This window comes from Pungitius pungitius, chromosome 11, assembly GCF_949316345.1.
Source record: "Pungitius pungitius chromosome 11, fPunPun2.1, whole genome shotgun sequence".
Taxonomy (NCBI): domain Eukaryota; kingdom Metazoa; phylum Chordata; class Actinopteri; order Perciformes; family Gasterosteidae; genus Pungitius; species Pungitius pungitius.
In genome coordinates this window covers 7,680,111-7,703,483 of record NC_084910.1, presented here as the reverse complement: position 1 = coordinate 7,703,483, position 23,373 = coordinate 7,680,111, and the positions used below count along the sequence as shown (strand labels likewise).

At 43.4% G+C, this 23,373-nt stretch overlaps 2 protein-coding genes across 4 annotated transcripts in view; both read right to left on the bottom strand.

Annotated features, from left to right (window-relative positions):
* Positions 1–12,734: 12,734 nt before the first annotated feature.
* Positions 12,735–16,190, bottom strand: fzd1 (frizzled class receptor 1). The gene has a single exon (XM_037453023.2). It carries the CDS (start codon positions 15,902–15,904, stop codon positions 14,249–14,251), a length of 1,656 nt encoding a protein of 551 aa, XP_037308920.1. The 5' UTR covers positions 15,905–16,190; the 3' UTR covers positions 12,735–14,248.
* Positions 16,191–18,106: 1,916 nt separating this feature from the next.
* Positions 18,107–23,373, bottom strand: part of cdk14 (cyclin dependent kinase 14) — a 112,577-nt gene continuing 107,310 nt past the window's right edge. For all 3 annotated transcript variants that reach the window (XM_037453024.2, XM_037453026.2, XM_037453025.2), the window contains one exon: positions 18,107–22,120. The gene's annotated coding sequence lies outside the window, so the exon portion shown is untranslated. The remainder of the gene's footprint in view (positions 22,121–23,373) is intronic.

Genomic DNA, 23,373 nt, shown 5'->3' with positions numbered 1-23,373 from the left:
CATGTCTTTCTTAGTTAACTAGTTGACATAGTATGAATGTAATAGTTGTGTCAGAACATTCTCAGGTCATATTTATTTGACCTTTATTACAATGTATGTTTCTCTGGTGAATGATGACATGTTCAGACAACAAGCTTGAGGGAGACATTACCCTGAAAAAAGGGGACGAACCTCTATTGAGCAATGTTGTGAATAAAAGTCAAGGTAGAGTTGATCCCCAGCTTCCCACATACAGGTTCACGTGTCACGACAGATTGTGTATTCTTCAGCAAGCAGAGCTGAGAAAGGAGAAAGGATGGAGGAAGTCAAGAGGCTTCATCTAGTTACAGAGGACGAACCTGTCCATTGAGGTTAGGAGGGTAGAATACAAAACACTGCAGAGGCTGGAACAGATGAGATCACAGAGCTTCCTCCAGCAGGAGATGACCTAAAAAAACTAGCATTCTGCCCTGATAAGTCTGACACCTGCTCATTGAGCTGCAGAGTGGAACAGCAACAGACAAGTAGAGACTAGCACCACCCGCTGCAGGCCTCACAGACTAATAGCAGGGTGCACAGCTACAGTGGTCAAACTGTTTGGCTACTCTCCCTCCTCTTTTAATACTCTTTATGTTCTGTCTGCAAATGCAAAGCCACTATGGGTGTACTGTCAGTACCTGAAGCTGGCATGAGGAGGAGGAGGCATGACATGAAGAGGACTGCCTCTGGAGGGGTTTCTGCAGCTAGAGCCTGTGGAGGCTGTGAAGGTGCTATGCTCAATCTTACAAGACAGTGGGCCTCATGCTAGAAGCACTCTTTGTTTAAACAAACCAATTCATATTTGGAATGTAATCAGTCTGCTCCGATCCAAGACAACATTCTTGACTAATGCGTTGCGTATTTTATTACATATCATATTACATATCTCTCTGCATTAAACTCTAATATGAATCGCACCTCGTAATTATTAGTTAGTTAGTTAACAGAAGCCCATATATGATTGACACTTTTATAAGTGACTAGAATAGTCTTAATTTGTGTGTTTGTTGATTATTGTGCATTTTTATATTATAATTATTGCTATGCACCACTAAGCAGATGCACAGCTGTACTAGGCTATTAAACAATTCTGAATATCTTGTTTGAGTCTACAAATCACATCACAGGCCTGAATAATTCTCCATGTATTCATTTTGGATATCACCATTCATGTAAATTGGCTATTGATGCAACAAGAACATCTTCATTTGTTTTGCCTCTCCTGCTGAAGTCATCAATGTGCGAGACATCTTTCATATGGAACCAGTTATTAATATGGATATTTCCAGAAGACCCTCAGGTGACTCTGCACCAAAGACACCAATTGTGCCATTTAGCAGGTCTCTAGAAAATATTTTCAGGAGTGTCAATTAACAACCAAGGTGGCAAATGTTGTGATTCTTATTTAAATAATAAATATCTGATCATGAATTTCTTTATTATTTAAAGTGGATTTAAAATGAACAGAATATTGTTCTTCAGTCCCTATGTTTTGGCCCCTCAAACATATTTCTACTGCAGTGAAAAAGCAAAACAAAACCTCTATGTAAGTTACAAAGTACACCACATTTAAAAAAAAAACAATAACTGGTGAACATTCATTTCTACTACTGACATGCACACTAGATCCAGCTCATAACTCCCCAGGATTCCAGAGATCTACAGGCTGTAATGCACCAAGACATCGAGCAATGTAGTGGGAGGAAGAAGAATGCTGGTCAGTCTTCTCCATAAAAACTTGATAACTTCCTAAAAACTGTAAAAATCAGCTTGTTCCTGGTTCATAGAGTCAGCGATGCGGCAGGCTGCTGTCCTCCTGCTGCTGTCCTCCTGCTTCTGTCCTCCTGCTTCTGTCCTCCTGCTGGGCCGAGCCCGGCTGCACCTCCAGTGATCCCGAGATAACAGACGCTGCATGAGGGATGCGATCAGATGTACTGTCTGGAAGGCAGACGGCGACAGAGGCGGACCTCTGACGTCTGTGGCCCCCCCCCCTCCTGCAGGCTAATGACCCAGCTACATTAACCGCTGCCGGAGACAAAGCGCTCTGGAAGGACGATGTCATCAGCTCACACGGCTGTTTGCTGAGATCAAAATGCAGCGAACCGTCCTGCAAATGCATGTCTGTTTGTTTTAGAATTTCTGTGTGCTCCTTTTGTTTTTTTACCTCTTCATTTCTTTCTGTATTATTAAGATGGTTTATTGTACTTTTGCACTGCCATACCAAAAATATGCTAAAAATATATGTTATATATGTTAGGCCTGGCACCTGAGTGTTGGGTTACTCTCTTTCTGGCTAACAGTTTGTTCAAACCAGTCCCATCACATTCCAAAACTGCCACTTCCACCCGGTCTGATTGGCAGTCAGAAAAATGTGTGTGCGTGTGTGTGTGTGTGTGTGTGTGTGACTCAATAAACTGGTTTTCACTGTGTGGATACAGTGTGCTGCTGCAGATGTGAAGAGGAAGAGAAGACTCAAACAGGGCTCATATTGGCCAATCATCTCTGCCTGGTTGATTATAGAGATTAGGCTGTGATCTTACTCTACACCAGTGGTTCCCAATCTAGGGGGCCACGACCCTTAGGGGGGGTCATGCTATGCTGACATGGGGGCAGTGTGCCTATATCCTCAAAGGGAGCATGACAGAAGAAGTTTGGGTACTACTGCTCTACACTATAACACTATGACACATGTCCATTCCATAAATAGGTAGTTGTCACATGGTTCCCAATGTCACATCTAATAAACATTACTTTGACATCATTCCACGTGACAGTTTAAACACACGTACGTACTAATGAGGTGTTCCACACGTTTCGATCTCCCACGCCCGACAAGAGATGAACGCAGCAAAGTGCACCTCGTGACTGTGACCTCACGGTAATTTGTCTGTGGGTGATTCATGAGGATCAAACAAGGTTGGTGTTACCATGGCATTTTAATCTGCAACATTTTCATAGGTAAACACTGATAACGATGATTCCGACCCAACAACCTACTGGTAAATAAACTATAGTCTGTGGTTGAACACATGCGCACACACACACACACACACACACAAACAAGCCCATGCATGCACAAACACACACACACATAATATATCAGTTCGCTTTGGGGAACTTGTGAGGGATTATCAACATCAAAGTCAATAGAAATGTCAGCCTGGCTATCTTTGGAAATGCCAGCAACCCTTTGCATATCCGTACCACACAACCAATACACCACACACACACACACACACACACCTGCCCCTAGCAGAGGAGCTGATTAAAGCTGCTCTGGTGAGTGTGGCTTTTGATCTCCAAACATACTGGAAAGCACTTAAAGGCAAAGCCCGGCTAAGCAGCAGAAACAGATGACATCACAACACCTCGGGGCCCTTCCCGCGGCTCCATCAACTAGATTAACAGGATTAGACACTTGGGCTGGTGTTTTAATAGTATTGACAGGTTTTCTGAATGAGATGCATGGACTATATGGAGGGAACACACCTGAATATCTGTTTACCTCTCCTACCAAAATAAAACAATCAAAAACCCTTCACAATACCCTTTGTGGTATATCTCCTTTAAAGCATCCAACGTTGTAACACACTTGGTCACTAAGAGCGACATTAATGGAGGATGTCAGTCGCCAGAAAATGTTTCTGCAAATGCATACATTTCAGAACCCCAGATATGCTTCATAAATATGTTTCTGCCTCATATCATGCTGACAGATGTGCATGAAGTCAAGTGCGTGATTTTCCACCCAAGCTTGAAAAAAACCTTCCTCTGTGAGTTGTAGCAGTAAATTCGAGACAAATGAACAAATTGACACGTTTCTGTTAACCGCTTGACCTCTCCTCCATCAGCTGAAGTAGCTTTTACTTCTATATGATGAAAATTCTATTTGGAATTTTATTTCATTTTACTTTTTCAGAGCCACAGCTGTCAGGACAAAGTCTTCTCTTCTATTGTCACTGAATATTGGTCAGCTGAACTCAGTTGGACTCACTGATGACCTTTGACCTTTATTAGAATAAACGTACGTCTGTGTTGGTGTTTGAAGTCCAGTGGGAGGACGACAATGACTCAATGGCCTCCTCCCTGTTTACTACACAGCGAGGAGGAAGCGCTGTCGACCTCTCACCCCGACTCACTCATCTCTATCCACGCACGGGTAACTGGAGCCTGCACAACCCTTTCTGTCTGCCCCGCCCCGGGCCAGCAGCCACAGCTCATCTCCCAGGCCCCCCTGCAGCTGCGCCTCCCCCCGCGCCTCCCAGGGTCGAAGAGGAAACAGACAGAATGGAGGACTTGTTTAAAAAAACGCCACAACAATCACAACACATGGGGCTTCTTTCCGGAAACTCAAACTATCAAAAAAAGTTAATGGTAATACTAAACACTACGCACAAAATGATTTGATAAAAATAACTTTCATCTAATTTGTTCAAATAGTAATTGTAAATAGTAACTCATTGTCCATGTATGTATTATATAGTACAACTGTTTTTTTTCATTGCTTGCTGTTGTTTGGTTGCACACATACATGTGTCACAGAGACACATACACACCAAAGCAAAGCAATCATCCCTGACACACACTATTCCAACTAAGCTGAATTTGCTGTGGTCACACACCAACCGGGGTTGGAAATGCGGTGCTGCTGTGAGAGTTTCTGGAGAACATAATTGAATCCAGGAAGCTGGGAAACCCAAATGCTGCCAGCGTGGTTTACAGTTCAAGCAGCTTTGCAGCAACCCTGGATGCAGCGATGGAACTACTCCTGGCTCCATTAAAATGGACTATGGGAAGCAGCCTTGAAGCCGTGGTCGTGGAGGCTTCTATTCTTCTATTCTAATGTGAATAGAAGCATGGGGTGTTGGTACCAAGAAAGGGGGGGGGCTTCAGTCCCTGGGGAGAAGAACACGTTAATACAATGTTTAAATGCAGAATTCTGTCTGATTGGCCAGACCGCATATGGAGGCGGAGCCACTGAGAATACTGCTAGAAAATGTAGCAGTGGCTAGCCACCAAAAAGTGAATTACAAATGAATGAAGTCCATCCATGAACATTATAAAAATGACATTACACGTCACACGTGAAGACAAAGCACTGCTGATTGGATGTCATTATCCACATAACAGATCACATGTTATTGGTCAACCCAATTTTACAGCATTTTTATTGTAGAATTCCAGGAAGTTAAAGTGGTTTCTAAACAGCCAAAAGGTTATGAAGGTAGATTTGTGTCTTTATTATGCAAACTTTTTTTTTTTTGAAAGCAAATTTATTGCATTGCAAGCAAAAATAAAGTTTGTAAGTAAAACTATATGAACTGAGAATGAATTTTTTTTTAGTTTTGCTTATGAAACTATTGTTTTTACCCTCAAAACAAAAACTTTTGGTCTTAAAACAAAAAGTTTTGGTCTTGAAAAAAAAAACCTTTTTGCTCTCGGATTTTGTATGTGGTGTGCGCGGCTTACGTCAGGTTGTGCATCTTGAAGAGAAAAACTAGACTAGAATAAATCTCTTCAGTCATTTTATATGCAAACAGTTAAATGAAATGCTCATTGTGACAGTTGTATGCTATAGAATTAGGGTTGAAATCTAAACTTTCAATCACAAACATATTTTAAATGAATGGTTGGACACACCTACAAGTTCTAGGAGGAAATGCTCAATTACAGGACAGTTGCGTAATTGCACTGCTGCCATCAAGGTGAAAACCAGACTATAATGACGCATTTAACTGGCTCATTGACATGAGTGCATGCCCGACTGTTTCAGTTTCCACTAACTAAGCTAGCACATCTATGTAGGAAGTAACGAGTCCTCTTTGGAGACACAACACGAGCCCACATGAAAGCGGGGCTTCATGTCAACACAGCAGCCCTCCATTACATTCGTAATAAAACACTCCGCGACACTAACAACTTAAAGAGCTGCTGCATGTAAAATTATTTTGACAAAATTCCGCTTACCTTCGTGTCGCTCCTCAGAGCCGCCATCCGTTAAGAGTTTAATGGCGGAACAGATGCCGAGTGTCCAGTCGATCCCCCAATAGAAACTCCTCGTTCATTCGGCGCCGTAAGCCCCGCCCACTACGTACCAATCCGAGAGCAAAACTTCTTTTTTGAGACCAAAGGTTTTTGTTTTGAGAGCAAACAGTTTCATGAGAAAAACTAACAAATAATTCTTTCTCAGTTCATATATTTTTACTTACAAACTTCATTTTTGCTTGCAACGCAAAAAATTTGCTCTCGGAAACATTTTTTGGGGTTTGCATAATAAAGACACAAATCTACCTTCATAAAAGGTTCGTTGCTTGATATAAGGTATGAGAAAATCATCATGTACATAATAATAGTGGGCAGGCTGTGTGAAACACTCAAAGGCCTCGGGGCCTGGCCGGAACACTGGAAAGGCTTGTGCCTACCCAATGGGTGACTTCAGGAGCCAACACGCATTTTTGAGGTATTATCGTGCAGCTTATCTACTTATGAATCAGGAAGGATGTTTAAACAGGCTGGAAAGATCGCCTCACCCTCAGGGCAGCAATATGGCGTGAAGAGGCTGGGTAATGAGAGGAAATAGTGCTGGCACAGTTTGATGAATGCTTCCTCCTCTTTGTACAGGCTCTGATCTCGATGCATGGTTAATTGTGTGGCTGAGTGAGGGCTGTGGTGTTGTGCCGCTGCCGCAGGTGTCGGGTTTCAGCCGATGTTTAAACCAGGTTCTTGTCATTGTTAACGCGGAGAGCCTCTGGGCCGGAACACAACACCAATCCATTCATGAAGAGTGCGACAACACCCGAGTGGAATACAAAACACTCAGATACACATCAATCATGGCTGTATCCGCCAACCAATGCCTCCGACACCTCAATAGAGCATCCGAGTTGTGGTTTAGATTTTACAGCAGCAGGTTCTGACTCCTGATAGAAGGAGCTGCTCGCTGAGGTTCTCCTTCACGTATGTGGATCACAAGGAAGCATCCATTTTAAGATACTTCTTCACAACCAATTGAAATGTCCTGAAATATCAAAACCCACGATTCCTTCTTCCAATACCTGTTTGTTGTTTGTGTTTTGAAGGTATTTCTAATTCATAAAGAAATTGGTTAGTGCAAGAGGTCAACTTTTTTCTAAAAATGTAATCCTTTTTCCCACAGTGGAGTCACAGTTTCTTTCAGACTAAATAATCTGCTTCTACAGCTAAAGAGCAGTGCAGTGTGTCACTGTTGTTGTCAGACAACGAGCTTAAATGTATTAAGGATCAAGGCCTCAGTTTCTTTTTCAACGCAGCATCCAACCATGGAGCTGATATTTCTTCTGTTTTAGTCCCACCATGTTTCACAGAGGGGAACTCGCACTAAACGGAAACAGAGAAAGAAGCAGTTAGCATTCCTCTGCCAGGGCTTTTGCAAATGGCTTAAGTATACAAACCTAATTTCCAGGAGAGACAGGGTTGAGTTAGCAGCTAATGGAAGTCAGGAGCTTGGCCTTTTGTTCATACGTGCTCTGTCTTTGTTAACATATACACAACTCATGAGACTAACTGGAGATAAACGCCTAATATGAGGGCTACAGATTTAGAGGATTCTGTGGAGGAATGCAGACTGTGTTGAAGCTCTCAGTTGTCCTTCTATTGTCACTGCATTTATGGCCCATAACTCCATGGACATTCACGGCAAACAGTGTGAAATGGGCAGAGATGCAAAATATGCATGTGACTTCACGACGAGCCAGTCAGTGAAACAGATCAGTTTATTGGACTATCACTGTTTGTGTTATATGAGGATGCCCCGCATTCTGAATTTAGCAGATTAACTTCCCTGCCCATGCTGCAGGTCTGGTGTTGAGTCAGCCTGGCTCCCTCTGTGTCTTTCTCTCCTCTCCATATGAGTTCTTCTCGCCGGAGGTAATGATGGCCTCATGTTTGGCTGAGATCTGGAAGCACCAGGGACTTCTATGGCTGTTTCGTGAGAGGTGGTTATATTATTGGGACGCCACTAATAAAGGCTGGTGCCGGACTGGGACTCCCTGTCTTACTCCCCTAAACGTCCTCATCTCTTTCCTTCCCTCCCAGAGAGGGGCTGCTGTGTATGAGCGCTCACACTGCAGAGTGTGTGCTTCTGAAGCCAGCAACGAGGCCTCCAGCCGCACTCTGGCAGAGTTTCATGCTCAGGCCTCACACAGTGCTGGTACCCACACAATCCACCGGCCTTCATCCAACTGCTCCATGATCTGCCAAAAATCATATCTGCTTTTTTTCTAAGAAGGACGGATTGCTTCTCAGGCTGGTGCATGAGGCGGTGTCATATCTCAGGCTGCAGAGTTTGTATCACTCAACATATGACTGGGGTTTTTCAGACAACTACTCTCTGAAAGGGGAGAAAATAATTAATCAAAATCCATTTTTTTGCAGAGCTTTCAACATCATTTCACAAACTGCCTCCCAGGTGGAGCATTAAGCTTCATTCTGCTCATATATTCCATCAAAAGCAAACCAGAGTCTACAAAACAGAGGTTGAATGTGATAGGAAAGCATATGTTGCAGTAACAACTATGCTTAACACAATCAATGTGGTCCGCTTGCTTCATGATGATGTCGTTGAAGCGGCTGCTGCTGCATTCTCGACGGGAGTGTTGACCTGCTCCACCAGCTGACATCTACAGCGGCATGCATGCGAGGCACAAGCGGTAAATGCCTCTTGTCAGAGTCATAGATGATATGCCAATGGGCCAATGATAAATGCAGCTCAATGGGTTTCCCAGTGAAAGGTCAAACTCAGAGCCTGTGTGCTCCACTTTCCATTTGGGGTTTGGAGCATCGACACGGGATGAGTCATCTCGTCAACGTGGTTCTCATTACCCTCGCCATAGCCTTAAGTGTGCCTCCACAAATCCCCCTGCTCCTCCCCTTTGGCAACACCGTCTCACACACACACCGTGTGGGTATTTATACCCAGGTCTGTGTTTCCCATTAGGAGGCTGTGCCTCTGCTCCGCCACACAGAGCTGGGTGGAGGAGATGGAGCTCCCTGCAGTCGCAGCCCTCGTTATGAAGCACTGCTGAAGGAAATCCTCAGCACCGTGGTGAGAAGGATGAAAGACTGCTGGCACCTTATGTTCCTCCTTCTGCATGTACTCAGCTCTGTGTATTACTCATGATGCCAAGGTGCAATAACCAGAAATCCCCCTCACAGCAGCTTTGTCCACTTTTGTTTTGTACAGATACGTTCAGATACAATCTGGCACCTTGTTTATTAATAAATCTATTCATTGGCTTTTTTTTATGGAAAACTTTGTTCTGCTTTTAAAATGGATCAAATTCCCCCAAATAGGTACATGAAAAAGGAGCTATGCTTCTGAGTAACGTCAAAACCAACCAATCGCGTGTTGTCAGTATATTTTTATCACCTAATTATTATTTCTGCCAGCTGGAAGCAAATTGGGGGACAGTGAGTTCATGAAGAATTTCCACCACAACCTTTTGCTGAAAAACGTGGTGTGAAATTAAATCTCAAGCTACTGTAAAAGTGAATCAAGACAAACAAAAAAAAGTTGATCCGCTCTCCAAAGCTCAGTGGTACAGGGCTGGCTACTGCACCCAGTTGAGTGAACCAGTAACACCATTGATCCACTTTTCTGTGGCTGATCGACACCATTTTAGTACTAATGTGGACATTTCTCAAACTTCTATCCTGAATTAATAATGAAGTAAATGCCAAAAAATAGAGACCCAATTAGGCCCATAGTCGCTTTTTTTTTTTTTGTTAAATATTTAACTGCAAAGTAAAATTGCAGTTCATATGAATGAATCATACTGGGATGTTTACTGAAACTGATTGGCTGGCCTTACCAAAGAAAAATCCACCAGCTGCCACTGATAATCAGTATCAGAATAATTGGTGGTGTTGAAAAATTGGGATCTGCTTGTAATTAGGGTGTTTGATCAATCAATACTAATTGAAGATACCACACAACATAAAACCCCTTGCTTCTGCTTCATAAAGAATGACTTGATTTGTCTCAGGAAGTTGAAAAACTGTCTCAGACAGCGCCTCATACATAAACTAGAGATTAACTCCCAAAACACATGTAAAAACATGTAAATGAACTATGTTTGATGACATCCATTATGACGTAGTGACATTAAAATATTTTTTCAACCAAAAATCACGATAGACTAAACAAGTCACCATGTCGGATTGGGTGGTGCTTTAGGGGGAGTTGGGTGCTGACACCATTAAAGGTGAGGTTACAGCGTCTTGTTGTAACACTGAGGTTGTCAGGAGACGTAAAGCAAAGCCACTGGCCGTATTCACTCAGGAGAGACAAGTCGTATGAAGATTATTGTTTTTTGATCAGGGATGATTTGTGATCAAAGGTCTCCAGGCTTTGATGGACATCTGCCTTGGGCAGTAGACTTCAGACCTGGTGGTGGTGGCTGATGAGGCTGAAGAATGAAGAGGTGATGAAGATGATGCCTCCGATGAAGATTGGGCGGAGATGGGACGGTATGGAGGGATCCAAAACTCATTAGGATTTGTGCAAAAGAATTGACAGCTCCTCCCACTGCGTGCTGATCTCCAGTGGACAGAAGGTCATGTGTCCAGCGTGCTCTACGGGACCAGGAAAGGAGATCAAACTGGAGGAAGAGCAAAGGCAGCACAGGTGGTGACATGCGGGGGCGTATGAGTGAGAGACAGTCTATGAAGGATATACAACAACACAGGTGGAGACAGGAAGGTGAAGTTCACAGCGTGAGGCAGCACGGTGCCGTCTCATTTGGCAAGCCACAGACACAGAGCTGACCGGGAGGCCGTATGGGATTCAACAATGAGGAGAAAACAGGTCTTTGGGGGGGACTGGGGGGGGGGGGGGGGGGTTCAAAGGCTCAGTACACGCAGATGTTGTGTGCTGGCATGTCCACAGGAACACAGTGTCACTAATGAGAGTGTCATTTCAGGCTTAAAGTAGTCCTCTGGTAACATTTCCAATGTGCCATCCAACGTTTCCTTGACCCTGTGAGGGTCATTCCCTCTCTTCTCCAGCTCACAGCCAGGACGGGCTGCTCTGATTGGCCCTCTGGCCTTCTGGGTAGTTGGAGGGGTGAGAAGTCCTTTTTGTTTATTTGTTTTTTTCCGTGAAGGAGTTAGGTAAGCTACCTGTATTTCTTTTGTTATTTGGGCTGTAGGTAAGTCATTGTTTTGAGCCAAGCTCACCCTCACGCTTAATGCTACAACAATGTGACAGATAAAAATGCTGTTCCTTATGGCTGCAGCACTGTTCATTATTGGTATCGCAATGCCAGGCTTAACATGACCGCAGCAGGAGCTGACCCCAGGTCAGAAGCTGCAGTTATCACAAAACGTCACAGAGGGTTTGAGCTGCATTCCAGGAATGCAGGAAATCAGATTGATTTCCTGCAACTGCAACAGTCTGATTCTGAAAAAAGGAGGCCACTAAACAGGGGGAGTAAGAGAAGCTAGAATGTATTCTTTACACACTGCTTTCAAATGGAATTTGATTTTTTTGCTTTGTTATTTTCAGAGGAAGATGAGAAGATGTATATCCATTGAGTGTAGTGTAGCTCTGATTTTTTAAGTCCATTTAAATACTGGCAACATTGACAAACTGCTGACTGGCATGGCATGGTAAAGATAAAAACGTTACATTTATTATTTTACTAATAATGCACCTATGAAATCATATATATACTGTTATGGTTACTGACTGTCTGTCCACATTCCCACACTGGCACAGTCCTGCTCGGCTTACACCTAATACTAAAGGAGGTTGGATTGAGTATACAAACTATTGGTCAAAGGCAACTTCTAGTTTTTCTGAAAAAACAGTAATATGAAATAGATACCTAGTTTTAAAATAATTTGTTTTATCATTTAAAATATATTCTATAAACCCATCATCTACAGTATACTGTAGATACCTTTTACACTTACATTGAAGGTATGGAGCCTTATAGCACACATGCACTAAATGGGTGTAGTTTGCATTGATTCATGTAAAATGTTGACTTAAAAAAAAAAAACATTTACTAATTTAATCTTTTCTAATTCTTGTCTAATGCTCATAAATAAAGCAAACATTATTTATGATCATCATTATTTGTGATTTTTTTCTGGGCAGAACAACAGCCTCGTGAAGATCTTATCCTCTCATTCTCGAGTCTACTTTGGAGGTAAATGTGTCCTGGTGTCCACACTGTCCTCAGAGCAGCCTGTCTGTGACAAACAGGGGAGCTCTGTTACTCAGGAGACTTGTCAAAGGGTTCTATGTTCTCTCAGGTCAAATGTTCACTGGATGGTGACCTCACAGCCGACTGAAGGTATTTAAAGCGCCGTTAGATGTTCGACCTGAACAGAACACGGTTCTCCTGCACAAAGCACACAGCTCAGCCAGAGGTAAAACGAGCCTTTAGTGGTTACAAATAGTGACATCTATTTTCTAGCAGAACGTTCATTCTGCCTAGTTCAGCATTTCCTTTTTGTGCTGTTTCCCTCCAGCTTTTCAGCTAAAAAGCAAAACATTGAAGCTTGAACATCTCGATGTGGTTTGTGTGACTCAAAGCTTTACATAAGCTTCAGAATAAAAGCCCAGAGTGAGGACAGGTGGTTAGATGAGACTTCCAGAGCACAGAGGCCTGCGAGAATTGTTCTGAGCTCTTCTACCAATTTCAAAGGGAAAAAAGACATTTTACAACAGCTTTACAGTCGCATTGGTGAGATTGTTTTTATTCTCATGAAGCAAACAATGTAGTGTATATATAAGATCTTTTTCTATAAATATAAAAGTTCTCTTCATAGCAAATGCAAGAATGAAATGACTTCAAAGCTCTAACAATTGTAGAGCTGTCAGCACAATCAAAGTATTATTATGACAAGAACACAGGTCCTGATGTGCACTGACAGACGCCGCTCCCCGGCCCCTCTCAGGGCCCCTCTCAGAGCCCCTCCTCTTCCAGGGGAAGATAATGGAAGCTGCTCAGAGACCCCCCTTCGCTCCCAACAACTATCAGTGACACATTCAAGCTCCACGTTGAAAATAGTTAAACGGTTCGTTTTCAATGTTTCTGTACAAGTGAATCAAAAATAAGCTTTGTTACAAACATTCCTGATATGTGCTTGACCTGTGACCTCTGCTATCAGCTGTAGCTAGAACCGTGTGGAGGTTTGGTCAACCCTAATGTGTTCTTCTTCAGAGAAGGGTTTCAATAAATGTTGCAGTGCTTATTAAATGTATAATGTCCCTTGTGCCATCAGCCTTTGATAAACAATGAAACACACCGTGGAGCATTCGCTGTTCTTCAGCTTCTATGTTTCTTGAAACCAGACCTCGTGTTCCACCGGCAGCTCTTGCTCTCACAAGCTGAAGCCTCCTACCTGCAGAGCTTTTAGCTTTCAACATTGTTTTGGTGGGAGTTGCAGATTGTATCAGATACTGATTGTTGTATATTGGCAACATCTTTACAGCTAATTAAATGTACATTTTCTATTTCAGGGAGAATTGTCCCTTTAAGCAATTACGTTGGTAACTATGCTGAACTACCCAATCTCTATATGCAGCTCAACAAAAAGAAGACTTGCCTGAGGAGGTCCGATTGTAAAAACCACACACAGATCCAAATACAACATATAATGCCAGTAGGTACCCGGCATGCCCCCTTAACCACGCTCGCTTTTTTGGGAAAGGAACGGTAGAACTGTCGGGCCGAGCTAAAGGGAACAAGCATCTGTCACAACAACTCCCATTCACAACCTGCACATCGATTGTGGTCCCGCACCGTGCCCCCCCCTGCTGCCGTTTGGCGACATAAACAACAGCGAATCAGTCAGGAGGGGGGGGGGGTGCACCAAAGCACTTGGGTTTCACGGGACTCCGAATGGAGCCACTGTGTGGACTAGTCCCAGCGGTGTCCACAGTCATGTCACAGGACCTCCATGGTCAGCTGGCTCCTTGTGAGTACAATTCCATTAAGTCCATTAAGTATGAAAAAAGTTGTTTTTACAAAAAAAAAAAGAGTAAGATGTATTAAAAATATTTAAATACAAATATATACTTACAAAAATTTCACAAATGTATATGTACATTAAAAAAAACATACCAAGTATCTTCTGTATGTCAGAGAAAAGAATGTGTAGTGGTTTCTTATTCAGTTTGTCTCCCGGCCTGTGTGTCGGGGTCAGGGATAGACCCCATCACGTTAGGGTCATGAACACATCACACCGTGGTCTCGCCCTGTTTACTGTTGGCCAATCTCGTGTAAAACCTCCGCCACGAGTTGAGGGTCTTCCCGGACCAGATCCAGAAGCCGGAGGTGATACCCACGATCAGCGTCATGAGGTACTTGATCATGAAGACGGTGAAGTCGGGACTCATGTTGGGATGGCTCTGGGCAGGACACTGCACGGCGTAGGTCTTGCACGTCTGGCTGACCCACGTCCTCTCCCACTGCTCCCGGAAGGCCTGCTCGTAGAAGTAGCAGGCGATGACGATGGTGGCCGGCACGGTGTACAGTACGCTGAAGATCCCGATACGCACCATCAGCCTCTCCAGCTTCTCCGTCTTGGTGCCGTCGTGCTTCATGATGGTGCGGATGCGAAACAGGGACACGAAGCCCGCCAGGAGGAAAGAGGTTCCGATGAATAGATAGACGAAGAGCGGCGCCAGGACGAAGCCCCGCAGCGCGTCCACGCTGTTGATGCCCACAAAGCAAACCCCGCTCAGTACGTCTCCGTCCACCTGCCCCACGGCCAGGACGGTGATGGTCTTGATGGCGGGCACGGCCCAGGCCGCCAGGTGGAAGTACTGAGAGTTCGCTTCGATGGCCTCGTGGCCCCACTTCATCCCTGCCGCCAGGAACCAGGTGAGAGCCAGGATGACCCACCAGATGGAGCTGGCCATGCTGAAGAAGTAGAGCATCATGAATAGGATGGTGCAGCCCTCCTTCTTTGTGCCCTGCACCACTGTCCTCATGTCGTTGTCAAACCGGTCGTTGCACACCACCTTGTCCTCCAGCAGGAACCCAGCCATGTAGGCAATGGACACCATGGTGTAGCAGCCCGACAGGAAGACGATGGGCCGCTCCGGGTAGCTGAAGCGCTTCATGTCCACCAGATAGGTCAGCACAGTGAACAACGTGGAGGCACAGCACAACACCGACCAGATGCCGATCCATATCCGCGAGAACTTCAGCTCCTCCTCGCTGAAGTACATCATCCCGTGGGACCTTTTGGGCTCGCACGGAGCGCCGCAGTCGTCCAGGCCGAGGAAGCGGTAGTTGAGGTAGGGCGGCACGCTGAGCGACGGCGGACACCTAAACTGACCGGCCGTGTGGTCAGGGCGCACCGTAGGGTCTTGGCCGGGGCCGGCCGGTTCCGCGCGGTCCGACATGTTTTGGCCCACGCACAGCTCCCCGGCGCCGTGAACCGGGAAGGTCTCGCACGCGAGGCTGTCGGGCCACTGGAAGCCGAACTTGTTCATGAGCGCCTCGCAGCCCTGCCGCGCGCGCTCGCACAGAGAGCGGCACGGGGGCAGCGCCTGCTCCATCACCGTGCACACGGGCGCGTACATGGAACAGAGGAAGAACTTTAAATCCGGCGAGCACTGGACTTTGACCAGCGGGTAGAACTGGTGGACCTCCAGCCCCGCGTCCTCCTGGTTGGTGTGGCCGAGCAGGTTGGGCATTATGGTCTCGTTGTACGCAATGTCCGTGCACAGCGGGATGGAAATGGGCTGGCAGAAGCCGTGCTCCGGTATCGACATTCCCCGGTCGCCGCCGCCGTACTGCCCGCCGACTCGCGGAATCCCCACGTCCAGGACGAGAACGGCGAGCAGCAGAGTGCGCCCCGCGTGGAGCGGCGCGTGGGGGCTCATGGTGGGGAGCGTAGCCCACTTTGTGCCTCACTTGACCAAGTTACGTGAGGCTCGCGACTTCCTTCGGCGCTCTTTGTTGGCGTTTCTCAGCGTCTTCCAGCCCAAATCCACGCTTCGTTCCCTCCTCCGCGCCGAGGCGATACGACCACGTGGACAAAAAACAGATTCCAGTGACAACGTGGTCCCCTCCGGGACAAATCCACACGAAACGCCCGCCGTAGTCCCGCAGCACCGGCTCCGCTGCAGTGCTCCTGTGCCCGACGCAGCGTCAGTCTGCCGGACGCTCCCGACCCGCTCCCTCTCAGGTTCTCGGGAGAGTCAAGCTAGGCATCCGCCCACGCGCACTTCCGGTCTAATCCTTCTAAATAAAAGCCTCCGGTAGAGCCAATTTCATTTGGATAAAGTATGGCTCTGTAGAAGTCGAAGAAAAGAAGAAGAAAATAAACTCAGCTCAGATAATCATATCTTATATTACTATCTGCGCTCTGTATAGAGGGCCGTTTGGCTTATCAATGAGACAGTAAAAAATAATTTAATTACATCCTATTAAATATTTAAACTCTGTGATGATTCAGCATTGCATATTAAGAGATGTTGACAAACACCAGGCATTTATCCACTAAAATACATAGAAAAATAGAAAAAATGAATGTACTTGCCAAGCAAGTACATTTATTTTTAACTACAATTAGTTACACAGTAATTCCACTTCAGGCAGAGAGTATACATCACGATGGTGTGACTTGGTGATAACCAGGACATTCTGATGTACCAGTCCAAAATAAAAGCCTCTCAAAGTACCATATATGAGCCAAGCATCAGCTGTTTGTATTAATCTCACTACGGGATTCATCCAGTTAGATACACCACATCTGCACTGAGGTACTTCCTGTCTGTCTCGGCATGACGTTAACAAGCTTTCCCTCTTCTCCCCCCTCCTTCTCCCCCTCCCTCTCTCCCTCTCTATTGCTATATTTCCGTGTGGTCGGTTGGATTGCAGAAGCCCATTTTTAGCAGGTTTACTTGTAGAGCACATTTTAACAGCAGAATCCTTCACATAAAACTATTGAAATCGTCAAAACATTAGAATATGGATATTTTTGAAGAATAGCATTGATCAAAACATTAAAAACAGACATTAAAACAATAAACAAGGTAAAAATAAAATGAATAGTTCAAACTAATTCTACCCTCTGATTCCAGTATGTTCTTTCTCTGCTGACATTCATTCCTTGATGCTCTAGTTATACGTATAACCATCTGATAGTTCCCCGGAGTTAAGCATATTCATCTAGCAAACTATACCTACCTCGGGGAGTCACAATAGCCAGTACCATTTGATTCTGTGTCCATCCAGGCAAATTGGTGGATCCAAAAGTGAAAAGTAGGCCGCTGACTGGTCAATACGCACGCTGTATTAAGTGGAACGGTCTGGCAGCCACCAGTCCGCCCTGGTTACAGTAGTCCAGTCTATTAAAGATAAACACAGGGAAAACATCCTGTTGAGAGATCCGTCCTTGAATCCTCGCTATATTCTTCAGGTGATAATAAGCTGATTTTGTACACATGCAGGTGTTTTTGTTCAATGCATTGACCCATCCTTTGTATGGGATGATAGTCACCTGGGGATAAAGTTATAGAAGCCTGACTGGACAACAGGAAAACTTCATTTAAAGCCAAGAAGTAAATCAAATAACATTTTCATCACAGTAATGAGTTGTTTTGTCAAGATGATTTCCTAATGTGTAATCACAATAAAATTACTTTATATTGCAAAAACAAGAGATGTAACACAGCACTTCAGGATGATTCTAAAGTGGTTCAATCCGAGCTGGTTGTCCCTGCAGTGGTCCTCCTCACACCTGGCAATTCTGTGGTATGAATTGAACGTAGTGTTAATCTTTTACGTTGTGCGTTATGTACACAATATCATCCTGTCCATCCCGCGGGGGGGTCCTCCTCTCTGGTCTCCTAAGGTTTCTTCCTTTTTTCTGTGCCGATGTGAGGTTTTTTAGGATGTTGCATGTGATTTGTGATTTTTGGCTATACAAAATAAACTTTATTGAATTGCTGACATGACTCATAGAGTGATCACTTGCTCAATTAAAGAAACTAATGTAAGCAACCCTGGAGGGATCAGTAAGCGTAACCTTTCCACACCGCTGGCCCGGCCTGTACCCACAAAGACACAGAGGACACAACTGAAGCATTAATACATTTTATTTCAGGTAAAACCACATTAAACAACATTTACAGAAGGACATTACATCTTCCATAATAACATTACATACAGGTTGTAGGAAATAATGCAACAGCTATTCTATTGGATACTATATTGTTTCACTCTGGGAAGTGACATTTCTGTTTTCCAAACCATGTGTGTTTTCAGTGCAGCAAAAGACAAAAGGAAAATAAGATATGGGAGAGAAAGTGGCAAACACAGAGTCATTGTTGAGCACAGCGAGGGAGCAAGTTGGATCCAATCTGTGTGTTTTTCCTTCTGATGTCACTCCAGGCCTCACGATAACTAATGCTGAAAATAGATGCTGTGGATTTATATTCACCTTATATGTTTATTCATATATGATAATTATTTGATAGCATTAAGGGAACCTTTGTACAAACGTAGAAGAGGCATCACTGTTTTACTACTTGATTTTTCCCGTTGTTTATTGAAGTCATTTCTAATTTCCCATGTCACAGTTCTACGTGTACTTTACTTTCACTGAACTTTATTGAAATATATGAAGAACATTCAAGCTTGAACAGAAGACAAGACTGCAGTCTGACAAAGCTCCACAGAAATAAGAGTGTTGAGGGGCAAACAAAGCGATGTGTGCCACACCGAAAGTATGCACAAGGAGAAACATGCCAAAAATAATTATTCAGCTGCTAATACTGCCTGCAATCCCTTAAAGCCACGAGAGACTGGGCAATCCTCGCACAGCTCCACGGTATTAACCCTCTTCTGTCATGCCGCTTTTCTGGCATTACCGACCTCGTCTCCTCCCCTTTTCTTTCTGTCGCACAACCACAGCCTGGGGATGACACTGAGAAGCTGTGAGATAACTTCAAGTACAGCACTTCAGTGAGCTCTGCTCAATCTGTGGTAAAGGTTCCGCATAATGGGAATTGATATTTGTAAGAAGGGCTGGTTTCCTTTGCATCAGGAAAAAAGAGGTTACATATCCCGTATGTACAGTTTAAGCTCTCTTATATATGTCCACCAGTAAAGGCAACTGCATAAAAGGATCCATACAGGCTGGAATGTAGGGCCAAACGTTTTTTCTTTAAAGTGCATTTTCCAAACACTATTGGGGAGAGTGTAGCCACAATGATTTATGTTGCCTTTATGGTTGGAGAAACTGGATTGGAACACAGAATTAGAGTAATTGTTCTCTGGTATTTTATCATGAATTCCCACTCTACTATAAAGCATAGGCTCAGATATTTAGATAAGTTCCTTTAAGTTGTACAGGAACAACATGTGTCACTTGCAGCCCTGATCCGTATCATGAAAACCCTTTTATGCACAATTTGTATTTCCATGTGAGTCTCCAATGTTTCATCCAAGGTGTTTTTTACTAGCAATGATGGCTTTGTGGTAATTATGGAAATACAACTGCCCTCTTTCACCTCTAGAACCGGAGCCACCTGGCCATAACATCCAGTTGCCTGAACATGTTGGTCCAATATTGCTTTTCCATTAAGTACAAATATTGGTACCACACACTGCCTGGACGGACGTACCTTCTCAATTTGCCACTAAAGAATATTAGCTACAGCTGAAATTTAGTGGCCATTTTGACGATTTATTAATATCTCCTGATGGCTGGTATGGAATGGAGGAATGTTTACATTTTGCGAGTGATGTATTAACGTAGACATAAAAAATGACATTCTTTGAAATCAACAGACTGCAAAGCTAACACCAGCTGGGGGGGGGGGGGGGTGTGGCATGGAGGGGCTGCAGGGTTATACTGTACAGGAAGGTTACCCTAGCAGGCAAGACATGAATATTATGAATGTGAATGTGTGTGTGTGTGTGTGTTTGATAGCTCTTGGAGCAAAAAGATAAGTCTCCAGCTTCCAATGCTTCATTCCGCCCCATTTGGAGCCTCATCTCTTTAGGTTATCAACAGTGCAGGGCCGATATTATTGTTTCAGTTGATTTCAAACTGAAAGATAAAGAGGAAGCCTTTGTATTGATAGTACTTCACAGTTATCACCATACGTCTAAGATTGTAATATTCATATATTTTCACACAAAACATCAAAAGACAGTATAAACTTATTTGCAGATGATACGACGTCATACCTTAGTCATAAAAAGTTGTGAAACATTTAGAATGTGTAAGATGTTGAGGGCAAAAAGGAAGTCTCCCCATAAGCGCATGTGTCAGTAGTGAAGGAACTAATCAAATACACACACACACCACTCACTGAAAAGCGTTTTTTGATTAATCAGATATGAAACGCTTCACCTTAATCTTGACAATTGATTCATGAACCTAAGTTGTTGACATAGATCATTTGTTTCTAATAAAATATTGCAGAATTTTTAATTATTAGATATTAGATAGAGGAGAGGATTGTCTTGGGCTGGAACAAACAATAGGTCACACAACCTGTTGCCTTGGTGTTGTAACGTTTGTACATTAGCTCATTTGCATGGTTGGAAGCCCCAATGCTCAGCTATTGCCCATGATTAATACGTTCACACTAGCACATACACGCCTCTCTATCAGCCACCCACAAACATACAGTGGTTGTCAGTTATGTGTTCTCCTTCAACATCTCCAGCAGAGATCATCAATGTTTCAAAGGCTTCTCAGTTGCAACACTAAACTCTTCTCGGCTAGTTCCATTATGGAGGTCCGGTGGAAACATTAAAAACAGATATTTAATGCTATGATCTTTCTACCACTAAGGTCTAAGGACGTTACATTCATGCTATTCAAATCAAACTTTATTTGGAAGCGGTTTGGAATACAATTCCAATCTGATTCCCATTGATTTGTCCCGGCAGAATCCCTGGTGTAAACCTGCCTCTTCCAGTGTAGTATTTCTGATTCAACTGTCCATGTATTCATCATAGAAAGCATGTAGGTTTGGATGGGCAAAGAAAACAATAGTTGATCAACTGTAGCTAAAAATAGTTCTACTGTTCTAAAAAAATCATTGATAGAGATGGGTTGTTGCTTTTTACGCTTCCTCCAATTCTATAAATGACTTAACTGAGCCAAGGGAAATAGCTCTGTTTTCAGCTATTTGTGAATTTTACAACTTTGCGGGGCCTAAGGATTTCAATAAAGGCTATCTAAGCGTTCTAAGTTAATACACCTGAAACATTATCCACTGACCTACAAATTTCTCTCTCCAAATGTAAGTCTATTGTTACATCTGCACAAATAAATGTGATAGACAATTGAATAGACGAAGAGAAATATCTAACAAAGAACAATGTTCCTAGAGTCATAGGAATCATATTCCTTGATTGCGGTGGTTACCTGACAAATGGCACAATTTGTCAGGTAATCAAAACAGCATCAGCCATTGTCACTTACCAAGGAACAAGGACCTCCAACATGGCGGCCAGAGCATGTGTTGCACCACCTGAAAGCCCTCCATTATTATTGTTATTATAATGTCTTTGGTTCCACAAATAAGAGCTGAACCTGGAAAGGAAGTTGAAATGCAACTCTTGAGTATTATTCTTTAGACCACCGACCCAATTGTTGTTTTCTAGCAGAACTGTCTCCTCTTATGTATCTGTTGTATCTTGGCATGAGTAAAATAGTGGTGGGAAGATGAAGCGGTATTAAATCCATTATATAGTTTCTAGATGAGTATATCATACATAGAAATATACATTCTTAAATAGGAGGCAAGTTACAAACACAAAACACTATGTACCAATAGTAAAGTCCTTTTGTTTATACTGTGATAACAACATATGAGTTATCGGAACCTTATAAAAGTAAACAAAATTTGATTTGCAAATAATAGCCTGAAATCTTAGGTACCATTTATAATGCACACATGCATTCATATCAATACCCAATGCTAAATCTCTTTCTCATGCACACAGCACACACAAACATACACTCACACTCACACGTATTGGGAAGATAATAAATAAAGAGAACAGGGGCTCTTCCGTTGGTCTGGATCCTCCATTTCCTGTCTTCGTTTTTTCTTTTTTACAAGAGCCACCTGAAACACAGGCAGAGATACAGAACACACAATCTGTCAATCGAGAAAGTTATCACACCCTAGATCACATGTTACCTGGCAATCAAAAGTATTTGGCTTAATTAGTATGTATTTCTGCATAAATGGTAATGGAGCTTGATAACCAAATTGTGACAACTTATGTAGCTGGCACAGGCGCTCTGGCATCTTCATGTAAAAAGGCTTGTACAACTAAACCCTGCTGTCGAGTGTAGTAGGACACCAGTCATGTATGACATTACCATACAAATACACTCTTTCTAGATCTGGGACCTAACATGTTCTAGTGCAGGTATTGTTGGATTGGGGAAGACTGAACACCACTTGCTACTGAGTTATTTTGGTCACCTTAAAAGGTATCAAATAGCGATACCCAGGCCTATTTGGTAGCATCACGCCAATGGGTGTTGGACAGGAAGACTAACACCATTATCCTGCAACCATGGAAGTGCCTAATGGATTGATTATTACCAAAAGCAGAAATGTCAAAAATATAAATCTCATAACCTGTACAATTAAAACCAAAAAATATCTGCAATGTTAAATGCCACCATTGGAAATTGAGGCTGTTATGTTACTTGGTTGAATTGGCAATGGTCCACCATGAATCAGGAATCTAAAGAGGTGAATAACTGATCCGATGAAGAAAAAGGAATGGAGGATTGAATTGGGTGAACAGTAAGATGACCAAAAGGGAGCATATGTTAAAGAGGAGAAGGTAGGAGCAAGAGAAGAAGGAAAGAGAATTAGAGTATGCTGAAAAATATGAAGTAGAGGATTAGGACGTGAAGAGAGTACAAGCAAAGGCTGAGGAGAGAAAGAGAAGGCAGATAGAGAGAGAAGAAGAGGAGGACTGAGTGAAGAAGAGGAGAGAGAGCGAAGGACCAATAAATAATGAATTTCCTCTTTGTAGGCAGACTTTCCTCTTTACTTCTCCACATTACCCCCCTCTGTCTTTGTACTTCTCTGTGGTCAGCCCAGCCCTTAGTAGTCACTTCCTAATGGAAGCAGTCCAGTATAACTAATCCCAAATGTTGAATAAGCTACTCCGAACATGCTCTCTGTCAGTACAGTCAGTAAAATGTGTTTCTGCAATGACCAATGCTGTGATGGGTGATAAATGAAATAGAAAAAACAATTCCTGTGAAATAAAAAATAAAAACTGCAACCAATGCAGTCAATCAGCAAGAATCGTGCCACTTAGCAGGACCGAGGCAGAGGACTGTTTGCTGAAA